The 22157-nt window shown below is 49.6% G+C and overlaps 1 protein-coding gene across 2 annotated transcripts in view; it reads left to right on the top strand.

Annotated features, from left to right (window-relative positions):
• The first annotated feature begins 4225 nt into the window (after positions 1-4225).
• Positions 4226-22157, top strand: part of lrrc4ba (leucine rich repeat containing 4Ba) — a 30087-nt gene continuing 12155 nt past the window's right edge. The window contains exons 1-2 of one of the 2 annotated variants that reach the window (XM_078083990.1): positions 4226-4368; positions 21213-21749. In XM_078083990.1, coding sequence (XP_077940116.1) covers positions 21504-21749 — 246 coding nt within the window. In that variant the 5' untranslated portion in view covers positions 4226-4368; positions 21213-21503. Of the gene's footprint in view, positions 4369-6233; positions 6369-21212; positions 21750-22157 lie in introns of those variants that run through there. The other variant, XM_078083989.1, reaches the window with a different exon arrangement.

Genomic DNA, 22157 nt, shown 5'->3' with positions numbered 1-22157 from the left:
CAATATTTATAAGAAGTCTTACTCCGTTACAAGGCTGCTGCTCTTGCTCTCATCTTTCACACACGTCACATGGCTTACAAAGCTTCATTAGATTATGGGTCAATAGCTGGTCAACACATCTTCGGTCTCGCGCTCGTTCCCCGGTTGTAGTTGTTGTCTCACACTCTTTACCGTCCCGGGTGGCTGGAAGCGTCGCGCTGAAGGTAATTACTCCAATAACAGCTTGCTGCTTAGAAACTGACAAAAGGAAAAAAGAAAAGACCATGGTTGTTCTCGTATATTAACTGACAATAAGAGTTTAAACGTTACTTTAAAGCACTTTAAAAGAACAACACTGCATTGCAATTAAGTGTTTGAAATCCAGTTAGCTTGCTTGGATATCCGGGGTAAAAAGTCCTCTAGAAACAGATTAATAGTTGGAAAAGGTTACATTTCACACATTTCATAAAATGAGGTTGGACGAAGCGAGCTAAACGTAAGGGATGAACAGTTAAAACCTTTAGCTTTATGTAGGAATAAATGTTCAGAATGAACTCAAATGAAGACGTTTTGAGCTTGAGTGACGGGGTACTTCACTTTATCTGACAGCCCTGCAGAGAAAACCCGTCTGCTTTAAAGTACAGTACTAATTATGACTAATACAGCTCCTATGTTTATATGAAATTTGCATTAAGAAAGTGATTAAACCCTTTATGCGCACTTAACCTCGCCCATTACATCCTTGACCATATCCTTAAAAAAACGACCGAAGCCTGAATTGTCTGACTTCTTTTAACTCCTCGTAGGGCTCAGAGGAACAGCGGCGTTAAAATGCTTCTCAGCGTTGCTCGTGTGGCATTTGGGTTTGTCGTCCCTCCCCGTTGTCGCCCCGAGGAAAGAGGCAGTGGACCGGTTTGAGGGCCCGTGGGCTGGAGATGATGGTTATACCGCCCGGTGGCAGAAGTGCTGCTCAGCATAATGGGGGGGGGGTTCGTGGGCCCGAGGGGCAGAGTTTGTTTTACGCCTCCCCAGAAGAAGGTGTTGACAGCAAGGGGCCGGCGGGAGGAGCGGGGAGAGACTCTCCTATTATTAAACCGCCCATGGAGAGATTAAGAAGAGGGTGCGGGTCCGGAGGAGCGTGTAACACCTCAAATTGGATTTGTCTTCAGCGGCTGGTGGCTGAGGTCCACTTTGACTTGTGGTGTGGGAAGATCAACGGCGCCATCGGGCCTAAATGGACGCCGTTCGCCAGCCAGGCCCGTTTCTGACGAGCGAGGAGGTACAGGCTCGGGTTTACTCAGCGTTTAAAAGACTCGGCGGGTGACACCGTTTCAGGGTGCACTCCGGCAGAAGTCAGCCGACAGCCCGGGGGTTCCATTTTGCTGTCAAACGGGTCTGAATCCCTGCAGCACGTGGCGCGCCGCCTCACCGTCCGATACGGATCGGGGCTCAGTCGGGGCCTCGGAGGCTGTGGAGGGTTTCGGTCTGGCGATGGCGTGGAAGGAAAGAAGGATGCAGAAACTGCGGGAGGAGAAAGGCGGGCGGCGCGTCGACGTAACCACCGGCGTTTCTGCCCCTTGCTCTCTTTTCTCTGCGGCGATCTAGCACAGCGGGGTGGCGGGGGGTGTGGGGGGCAGCAGAGGTTTCATCCCAGCGCAGTGTTACGACCCCCGGTCTTGTCTGTGTTCTGTGTGTGTGACAACCCTCCTCAGGTGGAGCTAATTGTCTTCATTACTCATCCGCCCTCCCGTGATCTCCTACAGCTGGTTCCTGTTTTCCCATCCTCCAATCGCATCGTCCCATCAGCTGTATTTATGTGTTTCTGGTTGTTCAGTCCAGATCTCTCAGGCAGGGTGTAAGGTTGTGTTTGGGGTGCTCTTGTGAAATTGGTTGTACATGGAGTGTTTTGGAGTATTGAAAGTATTAATCATTTGTATTTCGTGTGTCCTTCCCAGGGAGAACGGAAAGCACTTGGGAGTGTTAGGAAAGACGCCCTGGGCATACATCACCCGTAGGGATATCTCCTGTTATACACACCAGGTTAGATCTGAGCGATCCACCCCCTGTATTTTTGGTTAGGGCGCCTTGCTCGAGCGCCAGAGTAAATAAGTGTTTTGTGTAGGACGTTGGGACAGGTAAGGGGTGGGGGTTTTGCTAATTTCTTTGTTTTGGATCAGCTCAGCCGTCCTCCCATTTTCCCTCTATTGTTTATTATTATTATCATTATTAATAAACTGGCACGTGCTAGCCTGTTTAAACCAAACCCATCGGTGTTGGTGTGATTACTTGCGCCCACACCCGGTCTCTGGCCGTCTGGGGTTCTTGGCAGCGCGGTGTATGTTCCCCTCCCCTCACGGGGTGCTGTACGTGCATAACAAATGGGGGCTCGTCCGGGATCTGTGCACCCCGCTGCTTGGACCCTGACTAACCATTGACTGGTGTGGATGAGGAGCCATTTGGTACCTCGTCCACACGGTCGGTGGACGGTGTGGGGGTTGTGAATGGGATGACCTTTAGTTTGTTGTGTGTTCGGTAATAGTGTACATGATGGCTACTTCAGCCATCTCCAGTTTTGTTGATGTCCCCTCAGTCGCCGCAGAGATCTCTCCCCTTCCCGCTGGGCCGCAGAGATCTCTCCCCTTCCCGCTGGGCCGCAGCAATCTCCCCTTCGCGCTGGGCCGCAGCAATCTCCCCTTCGCGCTGGGCCGCAGCAATCTCCCCTTCGCGCTGGGCCGCAGCGATCTCCCCTTCGCGCTGGGCCGCAGCGATCTCCCCTTCGCGCTGGGCCGCAGCGATCTCCCCTTCGCGCTGGGCCGCAGCGATCTCCCCTTCGCGCTGGGCCGCAGCGATCTCCCCTTCGCGCTGGGCCGCAGCGATCTCCCCTTCGCGCTGGGCCGCAGCGATCTCCCCTTCGCGCTGGGCCGCAGCGATCTCCCCTTCCCGCTGGGCCGCAGCGATCTCCCCTTCCCGCTGGGCCGCCGCCGCAGCGATCTCCCGTTCCGAGGCTCTCAGTCCCAGCCCCGACTCGGCCAGTCCCCGCTTCGAGACTCTCAGTCCCTGCCCCGAAGCCCCCAGCTATCGCGTGTTTAGGTACTGGGTTACGTTTGGTTGTTTTGTCGCAAACTGGAGGTTTGCTGTTTTTGTGGTGGGCGTGTTACGACCCCCGGTCTTGTCTGTGTTCTGTGTGTGTGATAACCCTCCTCAGGTGGAGCTAATTGTCTTCATTACTCATCCGCCCTCCCGTGATCTCCTACAGCTGGTTCCTGTTTTCCCATCCTCCAATCGCATCGTCCCATCAGCTGTATTTATGTGTTTCTGGTTGTTCAGTCCAGATCTCTCAGGCAGGGTGTAAGGTTGTGTTTGGGGTGCTCTTGTGAAATTGGTTGTACATGGAGTGTTTTGGAGTATTGAAAGTATTAATCATTTGTATTTCGTGTGTCCTTCCCAGGGAGAACGGAAAGCACTTGGGAGTGTTAGGAAAGACGCCCTGGGCATACATCACCCGTAGGGATATCTCCTGTTATACACACCAGGTTAGATCTGAGCGATCCACCCCCTGTATTTTTGGTTAGGGCGCCTTGCTCGAGCGCCAGAGTAAATAAGTGTTTTGTGTAGGACGTTGGGACAGGTAAGGGGTGGGGGTTTTGCTAATTTCTTTGTTTTGGATCAGCTCAGCCGTCCTCCCATTTTCCCTCTATTGTTTATTATTATTATCATTATTAATAAACTGGCACGTGCTAGCCTGTTTAAACCAAACCCATCGGTGTTGGTGTGATTACTTGCGCCCACACCCGGTCTCTGGCCGTCTGGGGTTCTCAGCAGCGCGGTGTATGTTCCCCTCCCCTCACGGGGTGCTGTACGGGCGTAACAGCAGCAACTGCCGCCGTGCCCCGAACACGACGCACAGCGACACATGGAGGGGGAGCCTCCACCGCAGAGCGGAGGCCCGGATGCCACACGGCGAGCTTTCCGCCTTTCCACGCCAGGCGCATTAATCCTCACAGGGGATCCCATCTTTATTCGCTCCTCGGCCCCCGTAGCGTCCACTCAATCAGTCAGTTAGGGGCCGGCCCGGCGGAGCGAGCCCCCCCCCCCACAGTGAATGACTCCCCACACCGTGTAGACGTATGAGCAGACACTGCAGTACGGAGATACAAACAGAGCCGGAAGGGGAGGAAATGTGAGGGGGGGGCTCGTTTAAATAATGAGGCAATAGGGGGAGGAGAAAGGGAGAGACGGGGGGGGAGACAACTGGAGGTGAAGTGGGAGCAGCCGCGTATCAGGAGTGAGCTGAGAACGAGGGGTTCAAAGTAAAGGAGGAAGGGGACAGTAAATATGGACAGCGAGCGATAGGGAGACATGCAGGACGACTACAAAACCTCCACAGAGGTATGTATGTGGGAGAGGAGGTGGGAGGGAGGGAGGGAGGGAGGGAGAGAGGGAGAGAGAGAGAGAGAGAGAGAGAGAGAGAGAGAAAGAGTGTGTGAGAGTTAGAGAGAGGGAGGGATATCCACTGCACTGTTGTGTGACTGGAAATTTAATAGAGAGGGAGAGGGAGGGAGGCAGGAAGGCAGCAGGGGAGGTGAGGGGAGGGAGAGAGAGAGAGAGAGAGAGAGAGAGAGAGAGAGAGAGAGGAGGAGGGGGGAGGAGCGACGCAATGCAAAATAACTGAGCCTGTTGTTGGATTTACAGAGGACTGGGACAGGCTGTGGACGCTGCAGGACCCTCACTGCAGAGTGTGGGTCTGTGTGGGTCTGTGTGTGTGTGTGTGTGTGTGTGTGTTTGTGGGGGGGGGTTCAAGTGAGCAAGAAGACATTGTGCATAAGAGCGGGCGGCCAAGGTGTGCAGTGTGCAATGCTAAATAAGAGAGATACAGGTTGGCAACCCTGTTGCTGCAGACTGAATATGCAGCGTCCAGTCATTACCTCCTTCTTCCGTGTCTGTGTGTGTGTGTGTGTGTGTGTGTGCGTGTGTGCGCGCGTGTGTGTGTGTGTGGTAGGATGAGCTGCAAGAAAGACACGTGTGTGAGGAGTGTGTGTGTGAGCGCACGTGCCCGTGATGGAGGGAACTGGTGTTCAGGAGCAAGGACGTGAGAACGAGCGATCCTCCGAGTCTCGAAATAGAGCGTTATCAATCCAGCACTAATCACCCGTCTCAATGCCCCCCACCCTCTCCCTCTGCCCCCCCCCCCCACAGGCCCTCACCCCCTCACCCCAACCCCCCCCCCCCCCCCCCCCCCCCACACACACACACTTTCTGCAATCTGGACACTCAACCGCACTTACCCAGTCTCTCCCTCTGCTGAGGTGATTACCTCAAACCTGCAAACCACCTGACCTTCAACCTGACCTGGTCCCCCTTTAGTCATGCCCCCCCCCCCCTCCCCATCTTGTCCAATGGGGAGGAGCCTCCGCTAAACTGCTCTCACTTGAGATCAATCACTTCTCTCTGAAGAGCCATTTGGTTTCTGTGGAAGCAAACAATGCCTCTGCTCTCCTTCGCCTCCATCAAGTCACCTGCTCCGTGTTCATGGCGCACGTATGATGGGAGCTGCACAGGTGGGGCTCAGCAAAGTGTGTGTGTGTGTGTGTGTGTGCTTTTGCGTTGCCAAGGGAACCGGCCAAGCAGCAAATGTTCCCTGAAACAAGCAGTAAACACCACCATCATCATATGAGATGTGATTATATGACCACACGCGCACACATGTGGGAATTTGTCTGAAATGCAAAGGTTATAGAAGACGAGAACATTCTACTCATCAGCGCTGTAGAGTAGAATGTAGGTTCTTTACATTATTACAGGTTATTTAGCAGACGCTTTTATCCAAACCCAAAACCCTAAACCCATGGCTTTTTCACATTTTTGCCCGGGGAGCAATTAGGGGTTAGGTGTCTTGCTCAGGGACACCCAGGGGCAGCCGGGACTCGAACCACCCCCCTGCGCCACGGCGACCCCGGGTCCATCTAAGTAATAGTAACGCAATTATGAAAAATGATCAGATGAGATGTTTATTATACCCTCTTACTTTTGGATGTATCATATTTAAGACGTCTGGCTCTATTACGTCATGGTGATGCGTCTGCAGACCGCAACACTAATTACACATTTCTAATACGCAACATATGAATAAAGTTCCACAATGTCCCCTCCACGTCGGCCAGTGGTTTCATCCACCTGAAGATCTCTGAGACAATTCTCATTAGAGAGCGAGAGAGAGAGAGGGTGAGGGGGGGGGGGGGGGAGAGAGGGGGAGAGAGAGAGAGACAGCGTCGGCTCTGCAGTGGAACACGCTGTTATTCGAGGGGAGGCGAGAGCTCGCGGAGTATCCGAGCGGCGCGTGTTGAGCGTGATGTGTTTCGGGACTTGAACGCAGCATCCTGATGTAAAAGGTAAGTCTGTGCTCGCGGACTCCTTCTCATGTATGACCCCCCCTACCCCCCCCCCCCCCCCCCCCCCCCCCGCGCAGTCGGGACGCGCGTGCACGAGCTTTGATATCGGTGTCTTGTTTTCGTGCGTTTGTTTCACGCGCACCAACACTGTTAATACGTTGGGAATGGAATTTGAAATCCATGACCTGACACGCTAATGTGCTGGTATCCAGGAATTACACGTATGACGAGACAGGCGCGCGCGCGCGTGCGAGTGCGTGTGCGCGAGGGGAGAGAGAGCATTGGGGAAGTGATCAGCCCCGTCGCATCTGATCCGCATGCACGAACCCAACTTTCCCCACGCGTTTGTTTGGTCCTTTCTGTTTATTCCCCGTTTTGTCGCTACGCGCGCACGTAACCTTGGTGATGAGAGGAGCATCTGCGGTGCAGCGCGAGCTGCTGACAGCCGCTTAATATTTGATCCGGTCAACGTGCAGCTTCTCCCTCAGACACACTCAATCAGAGCGGCCCGATCGGAGTCCGCGTGCGGTGGTGGTTTGCGTGTTGGGCTTCAGCCGCCTTGCCACCGGCCCTCTGTGATGACCCCAGATTTGGAGGAAAAATGCGCAGGCACCTCGGGGGCTTAAACTCTGAGTCAGAGCCCCGGGGCCCCTCCGGTCGGGAACAAGGAGCAGATAGATAGATTAGGCCTGATGAATGAAGATCTGCCTCTATCTGCGACACAATGATACGGTTATGAGAGGATTTGAATGCTAATGTGCAGCGTTTTCAGAGAAATCCGAAAGGGTTGGTGTGTGCAGCCGGATCTTCTCCTGAGTTGTGTGATAGAGAGAATATGTTATTAATGGGGTGTTGGAAGGTGAAGTGGGGCACCGGGGGCAGGATTAGACAAGGAGGGAGGGGGGGGGGGGGTTGGTGGTGGTGGTAATTCAATGTTGGACGTCTTCAGCATTTCAAGCTTTTGTAGATTTGCAATTTAAGAAATGAAGAAAATGAAGCGTGATGAACCATTTCTGTCGGACAAATTACCGTCAGATCGGTTGGTGTCATTTAACATATTTTGTAATCAACGCTGTTCAGCTGCTTGCCTTTTACGTCCTCTGATATTACATTTAACGCTTACCTGTAAACTTTTACACCATTGTGGCTCAACCCTGAGTGAATGACCCTCCGCCTGCTATTTATGAGTCCTCGCTTCACAGAGCATTTATTTCATTACATCAAACATGGGCCCACAGAAGTAAAACCTTAAGAGGGCGGCGGGTTTTTATGACGCGTGTAGAGATATGTATTTTATCCACTTATTGAGGGCTTACTGTCTATAGTGAGACTCCCCCGGCTGATCATCACGGACTGCATGAAACAGGACCAGTTACTCGAAGGCCTCGTCCTCGTGAGAGGCTTGTCACATGATGACGGCAAGGTCATCCAGATCGGGGCGGAGCTTCAGAGCATCAAGACGTCTCCGCGCGGCGAAAAAAAGCGAGGCCGACGCGTCGGTGTCTTGAACTTTGCGCGTACCTTCCTCCCCACTCCTCGACCGAGGCCTCGCCGACCCCGAAAAACAAATCCTAAGTGGGGCAGGTGAGTAAGAAGCAGCCATTTCTCAGAATGTGGCCACTCAGAGGAAAACAAGAAAATGCTCTATTCAGCGTTTGCAGTTTTTTTAAAGGATGGAGCGAGGTGAATACCTACAAGCGTCATGCTTTGGAAATTCGGGAACAAGCTGTACTGAATTAGTAAACGCCTGGGAGTAGAGGGAAACGTTGCACAACTTGGGTCACATGTCCTGTTAAGTCCTGGAAGATCAAAGGCATGACAGCACTTGAACTAATATGCATCTTATTAAAATTGAGCAGTGTCATGATTCACAAGGAGAGGTTAGCACAGTTCACTTAATGGGGTGATGGTGGAATGTTTTATTCAGTTTATTCCCGCTGAAGCCGCGACAGGCTCCAGTTTCGCACTGTTCCTGTCGCTTTAAGCTCTTGATCTCGGCGTTTTGCACATTTGTTTAGGTTTGTCCTGCGTGAAAAGCTGAAATCATACAGGAGAACCATGTTATGTTCCTCAGCAGCTTTAAAAGAAACAAAGCAAGAAGATCCACTACTTTTTCCCCAATGTGATGACTTTAAAAAAAGAAGGAAAAAAAAAAGAAAGAGTGCCGCCATCTCACTGATATTAACTGTCAACCGTTAATTTGCACACGTAGGCACGCGTGTCCCACACAGCCGAGCAACCGACTCCTTCTTGTGTCGCAAATTAAGTACCGGCTGAGCGATTCCAGTCATTTGAGATATCAGGCCAGGCTGCTCTTTAATTTCTGAGGCACACCACTTATGCATGGCCGATGAGCTTGATGAAAACAAGCAAGCAGGTTAACAGGGACATGGTAAATTACACCTGCACACCTGGCCCCAGAGGGAAGGTGTGACTTTGAGGTAATGCTCAGCACCCCGTTGCTCTCTGGCGCTGTCGAAATTGAGGAGCCATTGTGGATTGTTTTTCAAAGGAGATGTGGGGAAAAAGTCCAAACAAACACACGAGTGAAGCCCAGCATATAAACCAGTGCCCTCCAGAATATGACCCAATGTCATTGACGTGTGCATCAATTAATGCCGGGATGCTTTCAATCTGCTCAGTGTACTTTGCCTTTCCCCGTTCGACTGACTGTACTTGAGAGGACAAGGGACAGCATTCATTCTGAGGGACGCCTCTGCTGCTGCATTACAATGCAAAGAGAGGAACAGTTGCCCTAAATTTGGTGTCTGTGTGAGTGTCCATTTCTGCATGCCGGCGTGCGTGCTGCTTATTTCTGCAAACGGGGGAGCAGGAGAGAGGCAGCGATCGTAGAAAACTGCTCTAATAAGGGCGAGCTGGTGTCTTTGAGTGATGGCTTCCCGACTTGCTGATGCACAGAGGTCGGTGGGTGCCCCCCACCCCCCACCCCCCCCCTCCGTCTGAGACGCCACGTGCTTCTCGACATCCCCGATCTTGGGGACGGAGATGTGAGATTCTGTTTTTGCGCATGATATGGCACAATTTGAATCTCAGTTACCATGGGAGAGGAGGGGGAGGGGGGGGGGGGGGGGCACTGACCCGTCCACAGCACAAACCCTGAGCTGCCGTGATGGACATAATTGTGCCGTGATTGGTTTGACCCTCTCTGGGATCACGATGAATAACAGTTGTACGTTGAATGGCGGCGGTTAGCGACACAAAACGAATGCTACAATCCGTTGAATTGACATAATTAAAAACAGTGAGATTTCACCGGCGAGACATATTCCCGTCGTGACCTAAAAGTGGCGAGAGATGCTGGAAAAATGGACAGAGGCGATGCACTTTCCCTCCCTCCTCGCGGGAGGGCTGTCTGGCTGCGCTCGGGCCAAACATCTGATCGTGCATTTCTAAAGACGGTCGTGAGTAGCCGCTCGCTTGAAAGTCGAGGCCCGAGACGGTCAAGTGGCTTCACGCCGTTCAAAATGAGCCGGGCCGATATTGGGCTGAGGCAAAGAGGAGAGATATTATCTCCTTCTGCTTGGATTACGTATCAGTAAATGTGATTGGGCAATGAAAGCGGTCAGGCCTCGGTGACTTTGCAGCCACTGCCGCCCCGGCTGCATGCAGGCACGGAGTCTTGAGGGGGTTTGTTTCGGGTCAGTGGTGGCATAAGAGCTCAAAACAGCATTGCAGAGTCAGACCGGGGCCTTTGCTCTGTCTGCTTCACCGACTGGCTGCGCTGGCTGGAGGCACGGCGGCAGCGGCATACTGATCCTGGCGATGGCGCTATAAATATTGATGATGCAGATAGCGAGAAGCAGTGCATGAAGGCGGCGTACTTGAAATTAAAACCCTGGTGATCATCAAGTGCGATGCTTAATAGCTGTTTTTCCACTCCTCGTGATTCAAGCGCCACGCGGAGCGGTTTGGTTCCCGCAGCGCTCCGAGGAAGACCAAACGAGGCGGCGAGACAGAAGCGTGGGCGCGCTGTCGCACGTGGTGACACGTCATCAAAACGGCCGATGAGGCCGTGGCTCCTCGGAGGCCGTTAAGAGCCGCGGAAGAGGGAGTTGGCGAAGCTTTACGCCGTCGCTGCGATGATTCAAAGTTCGTGTTGCGGTGAAGGCGATCACGTGACTCCGTTCATGCCTTCGCCGTTTGTTTTCCCGTTCCCTGGTCCCTCCGATATGTCGCGCGTCGACTCGCTTGTGCTGCTTTATTCACATATTTGGCCCCTCTTGCCCTTTTCTTTTTCTGGTGGCGTTGGAAAGAGTGGCGCGGTGTGAAAGCTCAAAACATAATGGCTACATTTGGTGTAAATGATCAAAGCGACGCGTAGGCTACGGCTGATGTGTCGGGTGTCACTTGGAAGTTGCGTGAGGCAAAAGCAGATCGGGTCCGGGAACTTTCCCGTCACACAGCGGCGTTTGGTGAAGTGACGCCCTGCTTCGGGAGCATCGGAGCCGGGCTGCAGACGCCCCGAGCCCCCCCGCCGACGTGACGGAGACACGCAAGATGGTGAGTGGTTACTATGGCAGGTTACTATGGCAACCTCAGGTCTCTCCGAGAGCTTCCATTTTGCACAGCGTGGGAGAGAGGGAGAGACAGAGTGGGGTGGAGAGAAGAACCCGACGAGAGAGGAGAAGGGTGGAGAAAGCGGCAGAGGAGGTGAGGTGTGGAAACAAACGGGCCTTAGGGGTAGGAAAGGAAAGGAGGGCAAAGAGAGGAGCGGATGCGGGGTGGGGGGGGCGATTGATGGGGTGAGACTGAGGTGTGAGAGGAGCCGACCGAAGGCCGGTGAAGGCGATCACGTGGCCCGTTGGACCAGATCTGCTCTGCATTCACGCGGCCCGGCAGAATATTTCAGCACTGCCTTGTAATCATTCTGGTGCTGCACAGCGGGTTTCCACTCTCTCCCTCTCCCCTTTTCTCTCTCTCTCTCTCTCTCCTCTTCATTCAGTTGGCACGGCACTATGAGGCAGGAGACGTTGTGTCAGTCTTGGCGACTGGTCTCCATGGAAACGTCCATCAGTCAGTCCGTGTCAGTGTTTCGTGGGCATAGCCTTATCGTGTTTGGCAGTGTGAGTGTTTATCTGTCTGCGTATTAGTCAGCGTGTCACTCTTAAAGGAGGCCGGGGCGAGGCCCGAATGGATGGGGGCCGAGGGAGGGTTGCGTATCACCGACGCGCGCAGACGCTTGTTTGTTTCGTTTGTTTATTTTTGTTTGTAAAAAAGCCTGCGAGGTGACGCGTGCAGTCACGGAGCTGGAGATGCGTGTGGACACACACTAGCGTGTCCACCTCTGCTCCACATGCTCAACATTTAGACATCACTGTCTAAATGTTTATATCCCCTCTTTTCCACGTCTGAACACCTAATTAATCGCTGATCCTGTTACAGGGTAAGACGTGCTGCAGTGCACCGCTGATGTTGCACTCCTTTGTCTTCTGCATATCTCAAACGGTACCTTGTGGCACAGTGTACAGCAACAAGACGCTATGTCAAAACATTGTGTTACTGAATCACATTCAAACTGTGATCTCTGAACTGCCGTGTTCTTTTTACACTGGAGATACACAGATGTGTGTTACACTCTTTACCCTTTACATATTTTATAGCACAGCTCACTTGCCTCCATAGACTGTAAAAAGGGAGTCAATGTAGTCGCTGGTTCTATGATCGCCACTTTGAGGCTTCGAATTCAGAATCCCGGTATTAGCATAGCATAGCATTATAGAAGGCCATAGGTCCGTTGGTCCAATCCGACACTGACGATGTCACCTTGACCTTGAGCCGTAAAACGAATATTTCTAATGATTATATACTCCTATACATGACCGCAAAAACATGGTTCTGCACTGTCACATAGTTCAGGGGGAGTGGAGAGCTTGAGTGTTTGCTCATGACATAACATGCATGCTGAGTTCCTGCTCATTCAAACTGAAATGAGACAACCCAGAAAAGATGTGATTCAACCAGCCAGTCAGATTCGGCTCCCCTTCCTCTCCCTCATGCATGCTCACATACTGTGGTGTTCCCGCCCACGGCTTGAGATGCACAACATGATATATAACGAATCTAATGATGACATTGAAGATTTCACGTTCAAGTTCATTTAATTAATTTACCAAACCTTTATCTTTGAATTCGAATGTAATCTTTTCCTCCAGTTGTTATTGCACGAGGGCCCGCTGAACGCGGCTTAAACTGACCCCGTCCCAGAAATGTGACCAAGCACAACACATACAATCCCGGGGAGTCAAAGTTGACACGCTACAGTTTGACCTCACAAAAGAAATCTCACACACACACACAATCGTGGTTTCTCCTGAGCGGAAAAAAAAAAGTGAGGGCAACCTGAAACACATAAACGCTGAACTGAGTCTTCCTCTCCGAAAGAGCTGGGGGCAACAAACGCTCGGCTCAGAGAGACTGGAAAAAGGTTTTTTAGAGCAGCCCAAAAACTGTGCAGTTTACAATGCGCGAGAAATGGCTGAGAGACATTTTGATTAGCTGCTGGCTTTGGCTCCCCCCTCAGCGCACATATTGAATTCATCAACACACTTAACAACCTTAAATACGGATTAATTGTTCACCGAATCAGCGTCCCGAATATGCAGTGCCACAGAACGGACAGTAATAACTGGATTTATTTGAAGTTGAGAGCTGGCGTTGTGAATGTGAAGATGTTAACATTAAAAAGACTTTTATCCCGGCGTGTCGTGACAAGTGGTGTGAAGCCCCCAGTTAGGGATTTGAACATGTGTGGTAGGTAATGTGATGTCTGTTAATGGGAGCGCTTTAGCAGGGTGATGAACACAGCGACTTTTAATCTGCAGCTCTTGGCCCCCTCTGAAGGGGGGAGGAGGTCCCCGCTCCTGTAGGAGCAATTCTGAATAGATGAGGGCTTCTCTCTGCATCCTGCATCCTAATGAAGGCAGCGGCGCATCTTTGGACATTCTGAGTGGGAGGCCGAGGTGGAGACGGATACAGTGCAGAGGGGGGGCTGCAGTATATCCTATTTGACAAGGATGGGTGGTGATTAAAATGTGGAACGCTGAATGCTCTGGTTTAAGAAACCTCATCAAGGCTGTTGTGCTGTTTTCTAAAAATAAGCACTTACTTTAATATTGCTCCAATAAACCAAAGCTGAACGGCTTGTTGGAAGGAAAAAAAACAAAAAAACAACAACACATGGAAACGTGTGATAGCCTAATAGCATCCGAGGCCACGTTGCCTGTCATGAGATGAAATTAAGGAGCTTAATAAGTAAACAGGAAGACAATGAGGAGAAGTTCTGTCTAATTAATAGTTTATCACACAATCATAAGCTCGATTGACCTTCTGTACATCCATTCGAGGAGTACAGAATGAGAGATTAGCTGGTAACAGGCCACTAAAAGACATCAAAAGTGCATTCGCTGCATTATGCATGGTATATTTATTACTAAAGGAACATGATAAATGAGAGGAAAAGTACTTTGCCGTGTTCTGTGTGGGAAGTCAGTGTAGTCTTCTGAAGTTTGTGATAATAATGATTTTGTTTTAAGGGAACATTGATGAGCATATTGTCTTTTTATAATCAGTTTAATTCAACTCAGGTATTTTGAAGTGAAACCAATGTATTGGTATTTTCTTAAAGCCACAGTTAGGATTCTCCTTAAAGAACGTGAATAGACTTACAGAGTTACTGGCTTGTGGGGAGTTTACTGTCCAGAATGTAATTTACTCATCACTTTATCCTTTTATAAGATCTTAGTTTATTCTAAAAAGGCGTTTTTATCATTATTTGATACATAACAGAATTTACAAAGGCCCCATTATGGTAAAAATTAGTTTTTCACACCTTTTTGTGTTCTTTATTATTATATACTAACTGCAGCTTATTATCTGGTTAAATTGGAGTAGAATATTATTATCGAGCAAGGTGAAAATGATTCTCAGGACAAGTTTGTGTAACCGATGTTTCCTTCAAGGAGCTTCTTGATTTGTATCCTCAGGTATGATAAGGAACACACTTGAAACCGAATCGGTTGCATTACAACCAGCCACATAATGCTTTGAGCCATCAAACACAGACTGAGTCAAATATGTGTCAACATAAACCTTTACTTGTGGGGAAATCACTGCGTGCAATATGAGAAAGAAAATCAATATCAAGTACAATAGTGGTGTTTTCAACTTAATCTAGTAGTGTGCTGGCATTACACACCCCTGTCCTTTAATCCCTGTTGAGGAGCGAGTTATCGACTGGAGTCATTGATCAACCTGAACCAACATCTAACGTCTGAATATTTCAATAACCTGGTGGGCTCCTTCCCCTGGGAGCCAGATGTGACTCAGGTATAACTGAGGCAAAACAAAGGACGTTAGTACTCTATTAGTCACGCTGCTTACGGTCTGTCTCTGTCTGTGTGTGTGTGTGTGTGTGTGTGTTTGAGTGTGCGTGGGCCAGTGATGTAAAGGCTTCATTCACCAGCGAGGCCGGTGCTCGTCCAGCTTTCTCTCAGTGCCGTGGGGTGGAAAGACAGAGCGGAGGAGGTGTTGGGTTTCCTCTCTCCCGGTCTGCATAATATGACACAGCGGCACAAGCACCTTCTGTCATAGCCCAGCATCCCTGCCCCCCCCCCCCCCCCCCTCGTTCCTCTCATCCATCCCACGATCATTAAAACGAGAAAACCCCCCGCTGAATAAAACTGCTATTTTTCCGTTAAACCAGGGCCTCTGTGTCCCGATGCAGCGTTTCCCTTTTCATTTTTTAAAAGCCCCCAGGTCTTTCATCCCAAAGTCAATTTTGCCTGGCGGTTAGTCAAATGCTTTAAATGTTTATAAGTGCCTGTGAAGAGTGTAAGCTTTAAGTGTGATAGACTACCCTGGGACCGGGGGCCGGGCTGTGTGGAGGAAAAATGAGGCTAGATGAACAGCCTGGGCTAAAAATGAATGCTTGTTGGTGGCAGACTGTGGAAGGTCTGGATGGGATTATAATGGGCTGATTACGGTGGAATTGTCTCTATGTTAGGATTACTATCTGACATGACTATAGAGCGATGCTGAAACAAATGGAATTAGTTTCATTACATCATTTGATTTATTAGATATTTATTTATCTTCGATGGCCCAGTTTGTATCTGGTTCGGCCTGCACACCGTGGATGCCGCTCTGCACAAAGAGCTTTTTCCCGGCTTGTGACAAACCACATACTGCAGGCTGAGTGAGGAGCGCCTCCCAAATTACAGTTTAGTGGTTGTTTTATGTTAACGCTCAGGGTACTAGATCATCGTACGTCATATCATTATCGTATTAGGACTGATTAATTGTATTCTAGATGTGTCTGCTTCATATGAGCTGTGCAGCTTGCGGATCCTTCTTGTGACAGAGCTGGTCCGCCTGGAGAAATTGACGTCGGCTGAAGTGAAAGTCCTCTCTGCAGCCTCTTGCTCGATGGTGTCGTGGTCCGTTATATTTCCTTCGCATGAGAAGCAGTGAGATGAGACTGATTCGGTTTGCCGCTCTGTGTTCGAACGCAGCTCACTGGCCAGCCTCTTCGGGTATCTGAGTCACTCTAAGAAATGATGATTGAGTAGATGGGAGATCTAGAGGACGTTTGTCAGCTGGTCGAATGACTTTCAGATAATGAGAAATCTGAAAAAACGTCCACGCCTCCTTGGGAGAGGGTCTGATTACATGATACCACTTCAGCTGTAAATGTGAGGACTGAGTTGTAATTGCTGTCAGTACTATTTAACATGTTAAAAGCGGTGTTAATGAATGCGAAGCATTGGTTGGCCCCCTAACCCTAACCCCTAACCCTGACACCTAACCCTAACACTAACACCTAACCCCTAACCCTGACACCTAACCCTAACCTTAACCCGTAACCCTAACCCTAACACCTAACCCTGACACCTAACCCTAACACTAACACCTAACCCCTAACCCTGACACCTAACCCTAACCTTAACCCGTAACCCTAACCCTAACACCTAACCCTCACACCTAACACTAACCCCTAACCCTAACACCTAACCCTAACCCTAACACCTAACCCTCACACCTAACACTAACCCCTAACCCTAACACCTAACCCTCACACCTAACCCTAACCCCTAACCCTAACACCTAACCCTCACACCTAACCCTAACCCTCGCTAACCAGAAATGACTCCAAATGAAGAAGAAGAAAGTTACGGAAGAAATGTTACACCACATCTGAGTACAGTTGACTTACACTTTGTTAAGTCATTTCAACCCAAATGCTGATAATCCTTCACAGATTGAGCTTTCATCATTTTCAGAGCAAATTCAAACTGATCCATCGCTCTCTTGTCTCCCATAATGTATTGATCTGAATCTGCAGGGGACACATTCCGTAAGGACAACAGTTTCCTATGTAAAGATCAATAGGATCTCCACATATGATCCTGTTTGACACAAAAAAAAAAAAAAACCTTTTCCCTTAGAGACTTTGCCCCCGAGCGATGCCTCGGGTCCAAAGACTGTGTCATTTTGTGAAGAGACATGCGCTCGCCGCTTTTGGCATTCATACTGAAGTGGGAAACAGAAGGGTTGGAGGGAACAAGGCAGGAGGTGGATCTGGGTTCTTAGTCTTGCCCTTTTCCTCACCCCCCCCCCCCCCCCCCCCCCCACCACTTGCTGCCAGCCGTTGCCAATCAAATCCCGAGCATTGCTCCTATTTACAGACATCTTGTGCGCCGCAAATCCTGCCAGGCTGTTCCTCACCCGTTCTCTTTATTGGTATCTCGTTAGGTAGTCTGTTAAGGCCGATATTAATGCTGTTTGGATTGAAGAAGACAATTTGCCTCCCAACTTTATTTTTCTCGGGGTGGTAAAGTCTTTGAAACAGAAGAAGAACACGGGGCCGAAACACGGGAGACGCCACAACTGCTGTCCCCGTAATCGTACCATTGATTTTGGCACAGATTGAGAGTTGAAGAGGGTGTCGATGACCAATATTGATCAACTTCAACCATCACATCAGGCAAGGATCAATGCTCGCTGGATTTGAAAAAGCAAGTTGATAAAATGAATTCATTAAAATGAGCGAACCGGCAGCTACACTCCCTTATTAGGGACAAAATCTCCGTCCATCGTCTCCACTGACTTCCTGGTCTCAGAAACAACTCTGTTTGTTCTGATGTCACTGCAATCAGGAGAGGTCGTGGCTCCATTCCGACGGCACACAAGCGGCCCGTTGAGCTTCCCTCCTCTTTCCTTTCTCGTTGAGCTGCCGTCTCGGGGCGTGTCCGGCGACGCGTCGTCACCGACAGCGGAGAGTAAGGGACGCTCTCCGGTCTGTTGATCTGGTTGTTGCGCGCGTGCACGCGTCTCAAGTATTGATTTGGAAAGCGAAACGTCGCTCACTACGTAACGATAAAGTGGAGCGTGGCTGCGGTTGCAGAAGTGGCCTTCAGGTATTGTCAGATACTTTGTCTGAGCAGAGAATGAAACCACTCTCCCTCTGCTTGCGTTAAAATCTAGGGCATGTGCTACGAAGCAAGCTCAACACACCCCGGGTATGTTTTGGTTATCGTTCTCAACCAACGCCAACGCACTCGCCTTTAAATCCAATCAAATCGCTTTGACATAACGGAACACGTGCCTGACTCATCTCTCACGGGAGAGACGACCCTGACCTTTGCACTGGCCATTTGCGGTTGCTTGTCATTTGTTTGCGATGCACAGGACAAATTAAAGGGTGTTCTCCTCCACAGTAAATCAATCAGAATCACAGCGGCAGCAGCAGCATCGCGGTCAGAGATGAACCGGTGATGCAGCCTCGCGGTTTGTGGGATTGATGCCGTTCCTGCTCATGTTGTGTCCGTGCCATTTGGTAGACGCGTGTGTATAGGCTGCTAATGAAAGGAGGGGAAGGCGGAGGACTGGGGTGCATTTGGAATTGGTGGGATACAGCTGGACGGAGTTGGAGACTGGGGTGAATAGGTAACCATGGAAACTCTGTTGGCAAAGATTTTAATGCGGAGAGAAAGAGAGAGGGAGCGAGCAAAGGGGGGGGGAAAGGATGTGTGTGTTTGTGTGCAGTGGACGGAGAATGAAGTGGGGTTAAGGGTTAATGTGCATCATTGTAGGAGGTTAATCTTTCATCAAACTGCGAGGTCAATGCAGCGTTTACCCCGGGCCAGTGGACACGACAGAGCGGAGGCACGGGGAGAAAGTAGTGGTAGTCAGGTAAGAGGTGTAAGGCATCTGGAGAAAGAGGAGGTTAAATGAATTCACGTTTTAGAGAAGGAGATGGGAGAAGGGGGGGGGGGGGGGGGGGGGGGGGGTGGCAAGGGAGATGAGGAGCGGAAGCAGGGAGATGGGATGAGGGAAGGAGAGTTAGAGGCGGTGGACTATTGTAACATGCGGCTGGGGACGGCAGCGAGGGAGAATACAATCAACCGGTCTGTAACCAGCTGTCAGCTCCAACTAGTCTCAGTCTGCTCGGTGGACTCTCGCTCACCACCCGAGCCACCGTCCTAACCTCAGCCTCCACCGGCTTTTTACAAAAACATTTTTTACTTTTCCTTTTTTTTTTGGGGTTTGTTTGTTGCACCTTATTTCCACTCAGACGCCGTCTACCTGAAATAGCTTTGGCACTTAAATCTCGCTGCTGACGAAAAGCGAGGAAAAAGAAGGAGGAAAAAAAAAAAAAAGAAGGTGGCTGGAAAAATCAAAATACATAAAAAGGTGAATCAATCCAAAAATAACACTCGAGTGCCTCTCCGCCCATGCGGTGCGATGGAGATGACGGCGGGATACAGACGAGCAGCGGTTGCGGGGCAGCGCCGGCTGCTGTCCCGGGAGGACTGCTGCGGCGCCGTCCCGCTGCACCGGTGTCCCGCTCCGTCTGATCAGAGATTCGGCTCCCGACATGATTTATCGCGGTGTCATTCAACCACTGCTTTCGCATTATGGATCAATCTCACCCACTACCATCCAGACCCACCTCTCCCCCCCCCCCCCCCTCTCTCTCTCCCCCTCTGCCTCCTCCACATCTGCACCTGTTTCATATTCCTCCCTCTGTATTTTCTTTTGCCTCCGTCGCTCTCTGCTTTATATGCTCTCTGTGTTGTCATTCCCCTCCCTCCATCTCTGTCTGTTTTATATTCATCTCTCCGTTGAGCCCCCCCCTCACCCCTCCTCCCTTCCTCCTCTCATTCTCACCCTCTCTATCTCCCGTTGAGTGAAAGATTATTAATATCAATGCCTCTCCTCTTCTCTCCCTCCTTATTTTCCCCCTTCTACTTTTTAAAAAATCTTTCTTTTACTACTGTTCTCTTTTCTGCTCCGGACACTATTTATACCTCATCATCCCTTTCACTCAACCTTCCCTCCATCTGTCTCCGTCTCCGTCTCCTTCTTTCTCCGGCCGCGCTCTCTGCAGCTGTTCAGTATTCATCCATTACTGTAGTGTTGATAATTCTCTTCTCTGCCTGCAGCCATACAGTCATCTATCAGATTGATAATCTTGCACCCCACCTCCCCCCCGTCATTTTCTGCCTCCCCCCTTCCCCCCTGTCTCCTTCCCTGTGTGCCAAGTGAGGATGCTCAGCGAGTCAAATGGGTTTGCATGTCAACGTCCCACCATTACAACTATCATCGTTAACAACCGTATCTAGATTGCTGGATGCCCTCATTAAGGCCGTTGGGGTCTGAATAACCTGCAGAGGGGGGAGAGAGGCTGCCGGTGCCTGACTTGAGCCGGCCATCTATTAGTGTTAATGTACTGCACCATGCGCCACCACTCTCCAGCCCCTAGAGAAAGCAACGCTGTGCAAGAATGGAATCAGCATTACGGTCCAAGCACCGCGCCTCGGCTCAGTCAGTATCTTATTGTTTTCAGGGTTTGGGACCAGTTTGGATGAGTGTGAGTTGAATTAAAGTGTTTAGAATGGCAGGTTCAAACATGATTGTCTAATACACGTGTCCCATGTTACCTGCATGTTGCTTTCTGTCACAAAGTGTTTGTCTTACTGATTTTTTTTAAGTCCCTTATAAATTAATCATCATTTTTAATATTATTATTGCTAGAAATAATCTAATTAAGTCATTTTAATGAAGGTATTTTGACGTCAAGGCTTGACACATTTGTTGCTTTTTCCTGTCAAATCAAATGTACTTCAAGTCAGACTACTTAAGTAAATGTCATCATTTTCCTCACTTATGGTGTATTTGCTAAATTGGAACTGGAAAAACATTAGTGATGTTTCATAAGGTCACCTTCTGCTTCTGAACTTTGTGTTAGTTGGACTCCTGTATCAGTTTCCCCTCGCTCTGCATTCCCTGGCCTTTTTTCACTTGCATGATTTGCAGATTCATTTTGAATTAATATAGAATATTTCTATATTTTCAGCATAATCCCAGTGAAAAGTGGCCTTAGGAAACTAGTTTAATGTGTGATGGAGCTCATTTGTTTCACAACAGTGATAGCAATGTGTTAAAAAATGAATGTCTCTCTGATTTATTCATGTTTATATGCTAAATACAGTGCTGTAAAGAACGAAATACCATTTTGTCCTACTTTTGATTGCACGTTTTCCATTTTCTGTTTCATCTCCTTCAACCATTAATTACAGAAGCCCGCTTTCACCTGCCCTGCATGTAACCATTTGATTACTGACTAAATGTCTGCTGGATTATGTGGGATTTGATATGAGCAGTGACACAGAAGTTCTCTTTTTTTTTTTTAAATCCCTCCAACGATAAGCTACATAGATGTCTACCTGTTATTTGTTCTATTCATTCTCTTTCTGTGGAAACATGAAGCGCAGTCTGTGTTCTATCTTTAATACCAGCTTTCTCTCTCTTGTTCTTCCGCAGTAACTCCTGGGTTCTTCTCACTTCACAAAAAGCCTCACCCGAATCCCCAGACAACGCAAGAAAAAAGGGAATAACATCTGTTTATCTGCATATTCCTATGTTCAAAAAACGAGAGGAGAAAACACAGCGATCGACAGAGGACAGAAGACATCTCAGAGGATGCGGAATTAGAAAGAACAAACTGCGTCTGGAGGACCAAAGGGAAAATAAACCTTTTCTCTGGAATCCACCAGCGTGGAGTCACCTCACCTGTACCTTCGGATTAAAGAACAGGGTCATGTCCCAGTTGCCATGCGCATCGCCACGCTGACCTGCCTTCCCGGCCCTTCCCCCTTCCTCTTTCTATTGGCCCAGCTGCTAGTGCGGCTCCTCCTCCCCGGGCCGGAGTCGGTGGGAGCCGCCTCCCCCTGCCCCTCCCTCTGCACCTGCTCCAACCAGGCCAGCCGAGTCATCTGCACCCGGCAAAACCTGGAGGAGGTGCCCGAAAGCATATCGGTCAACACGCGATACCTCAACCTGCAGGAGAACTCGATACAGGTGAATATGGGCTGGAGGTGGAATCGCGTCAGTGCACTTGATTCCCAACCGCTCGATGGTTTATGTAACGATTCGCTTTTTAATCGCAACCACGTTACAAAACAAATAGAAAAACATTTTTTCAGCATTTAGCCTGATTGACACATATTAATCCATTTATTGATTTTTGTTTTATCAGAGGGATCATTTGCATGCGCAGCCAGTTGTCAACGGTTTAACTTGTTGATACAGGTTTTCTCTTTGAGTGTTTAGTTCTAAGAATAGAACAGAAAGGTAAACGCCGATAACGGAAGAAAAAGGCACTTAAGCCTCTGCTGAACTGATTTTAGGAATTGAAAACAAGGCCTATTTCAATGACACCTTGCAGCCTTTAGTATGCAATACCAATTTATCTACAGTCCCTCGACA

The sequence above is a fragment of the Gasterosteus aculeatus genome, chromosome 11 (assembly GCF_964276395.1).
Source record: "Gasterosteus aculeatus chromosome 11, fGasAcu3.hap1.1, whole genome shotgun sequence".
NCBI classification, from domain to species: domain Eukaryota; kingdom Metazoa; phylum Chordata; class Actinopteri; order Perciformes; family Gasterosteidae; genus Gasterosteus; species Gasterosteus aculeatus.
This window is presented reverse-complemented; position numbering and strand designations above follow the sequence as displayed.